Source organism: Antrostomus carolinensis, unplaced genomic scaffold (assembly GCF_000700745.2).
Source record: "Antrostomus carolinensis isolate BGI_N321 unplaced genomic scaffold, ASM70074v2 scaffold35707, whole genome shotgun sequence".
Taxonomy (NCBI): domain Eukaryota; kingdom Metazoa; phylum Chordata; class Aves; order Caprimulgiformes; family Caprimulgidae; genus Antrostomus; species Antrostomus carolinensis.
The window spans coordinates 3,216-10,069 of NW_010330102.1; the positions used below are offsets into that span (position 1 = coordinate 3,216).

Genomic DNA, 6,854 nt, shown 5'->3' on the forward strand with positions numbered 1-6,854 from the left:
AGGGCACTGTGTGACAGCCTCCGCCAGGCCAGCGCTCCGTCCCTCTGCACAGCCCCTTCTCCCAGAGGACAAGGAGAAATGAAACCTGCCACCTCGAGCGGTGTGACCAGGCACGCGGGACCGGCAGGCAGCCCTCACCAGCTTGCTGAAGTAGTTGCGGCTCACTTTCACCATCTCCCCCTTGTACCGCACACACGCCACGTTGTTTTCCATGTGCATTTCCACGCTGGAGCGCTCCGTCCCTCTGCACAGCCCCTTCTCCCAGAGGACAAGGAGAAATGAAACCTGCCACCTCGAGCGGTGTGACCAGGCACGCGGGACCGGCAGGCAGCCCTCACCAGCTTGCTGAAGTAGTTGCGGCTCACTTTCACCATCTCCCCCTTGTACCGCACACACGCCACGTTGTTTTCCATGTGCATTTCCACGCTGGGGAGCGGTGGGGAGGGGATGGCCAGTCTCACTGGGTAGCAGTACACAAGCCTGTCCTGGACTTCAGGAGCTTCCACCTCGGCTGTGGAGAATAAGGAGAAAGGCAGCCCATGAGAATCCAAGGATGTCTGGGACAGATCTTCCTCCTCAAAACATGCAGCGACAGGAACAGGGCTAAAGAGCAGACTGGTCACTCCAAAACCACCGTGGCAGTCCTTCACAGACCCTGCAGGCAGCTACCTATGCTCAGAGCTGATTCCCCAAATTAATTCCATCATCCACTGCCAGAGCACGGAGAGGACCCGTTTCACAGTGCTTCTCCATCTCTAACACAGCAGATCTGTAGACTGCACACAACCATTCCATTGTAAGGCACATTCCAGACAGGTAAAACACTTTCCTTGTCATTACTGCTGTTATTTCATTTTGCCTCAAACTCATCTGAAGCACAATAAATATTCCCAGACTGTGAAGTGCAGGAGGCAAAGGGATCTTCCTGCCACCTTGTGGTCACCCACCGCAGGAGGCAGCTCAGCCTCGGCTTCAGCGGGAAAGAGAAAGCTCGTGGGAAAGATCAGTCAGAAGGGGGCACAGATTCAATCAGGTGTGAAGACAAGCAGCAAAAACAAGCAGCAAAATGCAGACACTGGGATCTGAAGGGAGTTTGAGGAGAGCTTAGATCCCAAGAGACATGGCAAAGGAGAATACAGGGAGGACAGAGTGCTCAGCACTAGGGAGTGTCTGCTGGCCCCAGGAATTCGTGAAGCAGCAGAGCAAAAAAGCACAGTCCAGGGAAATGAACTAATGCCCTGTTCACTGTGGTCAGCTCCTAATAAGCTACTTAATCCTGACAGACCATACACTTATGATATCTGGCATTTCAGCTGGCAACAGTACCTGATGGAAGACACCTTGCCACTGTGTGACTCTCAGCTAAGACCTGTGCTGCACCAGCTATTTCTGACTCTATTAAATTCTCCCTGTGGACTCAGAGCAGCCTCCCAAGAGGCAACGCTGTTTGAACAGGGACAGCCCGGGGTGCGGTGCCCTCACGTTGCAGCGCCGTAGCCCTGCAGCTTTCAGAGCTGACTGCGTACCGGATATATTGTTCTCTTTGAGGATGGCGAGATGCTTCTCCCGGATCCGCTTGACGTATTCAAGGGATATGTAGTAAATCTTACTGCAGATGCCTTCAACGGAGTCCTTTGCTGCAGCAGACACATGGGGCCCACATTGTTTGCGTAAGTGCTCCAGGCGGTCCTGCAGAACCAGAGAACCAGAGTCCCTTATACAACTCACCACCGGACTCCCCAGAGTCTCCATCCCACTGCTGCGCTGTTGCTGCAATCACAGCCTTCTCCAGAAGGACCTGTCTCTGGCCCCAGCACACCCCCCACCCTTTCCTAGGGTCCCTGGGCTCAGCTGCACGAGCAGAGGGACACTGACCATGTAGTCCTCCTTAGAGGCAGAATGGTCCCGTCGCAGCCAGCTGAAGGTGTCCTCCACATTCCACTTCACCACCTTCCTGCTGTCTGGTGAAGCACTCCTACACAAAAAGGAGAAGCAAGATTTAACCCATGGCTGCATGGCAAGATACGCCATCCCACCACATCGGTCTTCTGTCAGCGGGGGAACACAGCTGCTGACACTTCCTCAAGGCCCTACCCTGCCACTCCCCACCAGGCCTCCTCTGGAAAGTGCTTCCAGACATTTGCATGACTAGGGACTGCCATGCTCTCTCCAAACACTGCCGCTGTGTGCTGTCCCCTCTGCAACACGAGAGGCGGGTAAAGCTTTTATCTATCACAGGAGTGATCCTGCCTCTCATTTTCAAATGCAGCCACTGCTAGGAACTTGTGACTCTGAGAAAACTACTCCATTACCAAGGTTTTCATTTTCCACACAAGGCAATCTTCCTCAGTTCTGTCCTCTGGCAGAACGTGTCAGAAAACTCACACGTGGTCTAATAAAATACCACTCTAAGCTTGTTGCTCTTTGAGTGCAGTGAGCGTCCCAACATCTTTGTATTAGCTCAGGGACAAAGGGCAGAAGGCATTCCACGTCCAGAACTTTACAGATTCTCGCTTGTCTCTGCAAACATCCAGCCTCCCAACCTCAGATTTCACTGGAACATGACTATCGAAAGATGCTGCCAGCACTATTGTTTTTTTCTGTACGTTCCTAACCTCGCTTCTCCGCAGTGAGTTTATGACCAACACTGAATAAGGCGGGATGCAGCAGCCCCTCCTAAAAGTCCCTGTAACCTTTTTCTCTTTTTCTGAACATGACAGCCCTGTAAGAGGAACTCTGACCTGGATTCAATCAGCCGCTTCGCAGCCTCAGCATACTTGAAGAGCAGTCTCTTGGCTTCCTCCCGGAACTTGATTCTGGATAACCTGAAGTAAGTATAAATTAGTGCCACAGCTGCCACGAAGGCATGGAGGCCAGGTCCAGTTCCCAAGCTTTATCTCACCAGCACCCTACCACTTAATCAGCGAAAGTAAAGCACAAAAGCACAGAACCACAGCAGGTGAATCACTGCACCAGCCCAAGACAAAAACATCCCAGCAAGGTGCTCTGTCTTTGAACAGTACCTGATGGGAATGTCATTCATGATCTCTCTGAACATGGAAGGAGACACTACTGGCTCACAGTCACTCGGTAAAAGAGGATCTGTCCCTTTATCAACCACCTTCCTCTCCAACATCCAGCGATTGAAGGACTCCCTTGGGGGGTCAATCCCTGGAGAAGCACAGAAAAAGGGTCTCACTGATACGATAAAGAGAGGCCAGAAGCTCTGATAAGAAGGATCATCACACTGGAGTTCTGCCTAATGAGTTCACAACCAACAATGTCACAGAAGTATAATAATCACAAAAAGAGATCAAAAGGCCAAACAGACATAAACCAGAAGGAAGACGCCCACAGTACTGAGGTGACAAATAAGGGGGAACCAATAGAAACTCACCTTCTCGCTGCTGGCAGAGCTCACGATAGTGTTGCCGCAGCTTGAGAATGAGCTGGGATCGAAGCAGCTCCACCTCGGGGTGTGGAGAAAGCACTTCAGATGGTGCTCTCTGCTTAATCACTGCATTTGTCTGAATATCCAGGTCCCAATACACTCTATAGCAGAAGCAAAGGTCATCAGGATGGCCAGATCATTGGCTAATTATCAAATACTACTTCTAAAGATGCTTCCCTGTGCTGTTTCATCAGCCAGGAAACTGAACTATCAAGACCCCTTGGAAAGACACAGAGGGGTGTTATGTCCCTCAGGTTCCTCTTCAAAGATGTCTGGAAAACCAGGTGTCTCTAATCTACCACCAAGAAAAGAACAGAAGACAAATGGAGACAACTCACTCTGTTGGTCGTAAAAGAGCTGCCTGCTGTTTATCTTCAGGTGAAACACACCATGCCTTCAAAACAGAGGTTCCTGGAATACTGGGAGAGCTGGGGACTGGCTGAGCAGCTGTGTTCCCTGGGACGTCCGCCTGGGCGTGTAAAAGATGAATTACTGCCCCACAGAGAAAGGGAAAAGGGAAGCAGCCCAGTACACCTACCAGTCCTGCACCAGTACAGCACTGGGGACACCCCGTGAATTGCTAGAGCACATTTGCCTGCGGTTGGCCTAACACAGACATGCAAACTACCACGTTTCTCAGTCACAAGCTCTTCTCACCCAACTGCCACACTCCACCTCAGGCTGTAACTGGGCAGGACCCAAGTCTGCTTCCACTTCTGTGCTCTGAGCGTCAGCTGCCACAGCTCGAGCTGTACTAGGGTGGCCTGACCTTGCACATTTCAAAAAAACCCAGGTCCAACCCCGTAGGTGACATTCTTAAGCCTGTTTGTTTCACAGCACCAGACCCACCTTGGGCTTTTTCACACTGTTGCCACTCGGTGGAACCTCCTCAGAGAATCTCCTCTTCCTCTGCTTGCTCTCCACAGAAGTATCTATCATCCCACCTTCCAGTGGCATCGGAGCTGCATTCAATCCCAGAGGGTCTGACTACAAGCATCCAAACAACAACAGAACACATTAGTTCATCAGCTGCCACGGCAGAGCCCCAAACAAAGGCAATAAACCCACTTAATTTCCCATTTCACTGCCCCAGGCTCCCACGTGGACCAAAATAAGGACACCAACAGTCACACCTGCAGAAAGCAGGTTGTGTCTGCATGGGTTTTTTTTTTTTAAAGACTAAGATGAGAAAAATGCAACACAAGTCCCCCAGGGTGAGAGTTCTTTGAGCAGCACGCTGCACCTGGAACAGCACTATCTGAACATGCAGGAGGAACATCTGATCAGAACCAAGCCAGAGACTGGACTCAGCAAGGAGTTCTGAAGGCAGAGAAGACCTTCCCACATGTGCAATCTCAAGTCCACAAGACCACGGCATCTGCCCCTGCAGAACACGGCAGCAGTGGCGCAGCCCTTCGAGACGAGCGCTTACTTACAATGACATCATGCTGTCCCAGGACAGGCATTTCCCACAGGGACTGGTTAGTGAAGCGGTTGAAGTAGTAAGGGCGATTCTCCCGCTTGCTCCAGCACTTCTCCCAGCCAGCCTGCACCAGCTCATCTGAGAAGAGAGTGAGAGAGTCAGGAAAAAAACAGTCCTGAACAACAGCCCTGCCCTTCAGGTCCCCACTCTCTGAAACACGCATCATTCCCGCCTCCCTTGGTGGCCTCCCTCGGCTGCACCTTCTCTCCCCCGGTACCAGGGCCCAGCAGAACTCTGGGCTGGGCCTTCCCAAAGCAGAGTCAGTACCTGGCAGGTCCTGTACCAGTCGCATCGGTTTGGGGGAGCAGGGCTGGTTCTGGTTGGAGGTGCCGGGTGAGTGACTCATGAGAGACGCTTCCTCCGCGGGACTCCCGTGATTCTCATTGGCCATTTCTCAGCAACTGCACTAGAGAAAAACACACATAAAATCCGTGTTACAGCAGCAGAGATCCCAGATCCGCCTGGCCCACTCGGCTGCAGCACTACGAGTTCACCCTGACAATACAACAGGGCTTGAACCAGCACACACAGACCAGGACCCGAGCCCTGAAAAATACCTGCTACCTTAGACAGGAGTAGCTATGAGGAATGCTGAGCTTTAAACGGGGTCGACCAGGGTGTTCTTAGGGCCAGCATTCAGAATACTCCCTTTTCAGCTAGATCTCAGCATCTGGTCCCACACATCAGGACTGAGAGGATAAAAAATAAAATACACTCCTCCGTGAACACGTACCACCTCCTGCCACGCTACTGCTACGGGCTGTATCTGATCTGTTATCCTCAGAGACAGTTTACATCAACATTTATACAAACATAACTGCACATAATTTAAACAAAAGGCCGTTATTAAAAAAACTTCTGCTTACAAATAGCCCTAGAGCTTCACTAATAGCAGCTTCTGTGGTTCAGAGAACCGCAGGCCAGGAGTCAGGAACTAACTCCTGAATTATTTTCCCCAGCACGCCCCAGGCCTGGAGCAGCTGTAAGGCCTCAGCCAGGCTGCTTCAGCCTCTGGTACTTTTTCATCTGCGTAACAACAGTTATGCAAAAGAAGCTCTGTTGAAACAACAGACCTTAAGCTCATCTTAATCATAATTTGATGTTGCCAGTCGGAGAGAAACAGCCAGGCTTTTCCTCTCTTAGTCACCCCTCTTCCCCCTGGGGAAGTTTCTGCAGCACTGCAGATTGCTCCTCTCTGGCAGCAATGTGTATTTAGATCCAGTGGCAATGAACTGGGGGAAACATGGCATTCTAAATAATTACCATCTACCTCAGCTACTTAACTCTGTTCAGGCCTTTGGAGACACCCCACACAACACCAAAACTAGGGCTGCAGCAGCACTGTCTTGTATACACAAGTTTAACTGAACCCCAGCAACAGGCTCCTTTGTACACTGTCTCTTAAGTACCAACTATGCTTGGGTTTACAGATGAAGTTATTTTGGATTTATTTGCTCTTCTCCCCTTCCTGTCCATAAAAACTCTGCTGGCCACTTCAGCAAAGCAGAACAGTGGAAGCCAACAACAATTAGAAATTAGCAGGCACTACGGTGTCTATAGCATGGGTCATGGAATCAGCGTGCTGCAGGCTGGGGCCGAGGAACACTTGACCCTTCCTGCACCTCAGAAGGTGTTTCTGTCCTTCTGGGCAGGGTGAGCAAGGGAAGGTGGGACACTGCAGAAGCCTGGAGCTTCGGTCTCTGCTCAGAACTCGGCAGGTAACGATAACCGAGCCCAGGGGCGACAGCGTCTGCTGCAGACACAGAGTCCCAACGCCACCGTTAGCGGCCTCAGCAGGTGAGCGCTGTGCAGCGTTTGCTCCTGAACTCCAGCCCCGCCGTGCCCTCCTCAGTCCCTTCGCCTCAGCTCGCTGCGGGCGCGGCGGCAAGGCCGGCCCCGGCACCGCGGAGACACGGCAGC

General features: G+C 51.7%; 1 protein-coding gene across 1 annotated transcript in view; it reads right to left on the minus strand.

Annotated features, from left to right (window-relative positions):
* The window catches only part of PCIF1 (phosphorylated CTD interacting factor 1), an 8,524-nt gene extending 3,199 nt beyond the window's left edge, over nucleotides 1–5,325 (minus strand). Inside the window, exons 1-10 of the mRNA XM_010172826.1 lie at nucleotides 5,202–5,325; nucleotides 4,888–5,012; nucleotides 4,301–4,438; nucleotides 3,790–3,920; nucleotides 3,398–3,552; nucleotides 3,024–3,171; nucleotides 2,742–2,825; nucleotides 1,876–1,975; nucleotides 1,527–1,689; nucleotides 339–511 (exon numbers count right to left, since the gene is read on the minus strand). Of these exons, the coding sequence (XP_010171128.1) occupies nucleotides 339–511; nucleotides 1,527–1,689; nucleotides 1,876–1,975; nucleotides 2,742–2,825; nucleotides 3,024–3,171; nucleotides 3,398–3,552; nucleotides 3,790–3,920; nucleotides 4,301–4,438; nucleotides 4,888–5,012; nucleotides 5,202–5,325 (1,341 nt within the window). The remainder of the gene's footprint in view (nucleotides 1–338; nucleotides 512–1,526; nucleotides 1,690–1,875; nucleotides 1,976–2,741; nucleotides 2,826–3,023; nucleotides 3,172–3,397; nucleotides 3,553–3,789; nucleotides 3,921–4,300; nucleotides 4,439–4,887; nucleotides 5,013–5,201) is intronic.
* Between the last annotated feature and the right edge of the window lie 1,529 nt (nucleotides 5,326–6,854).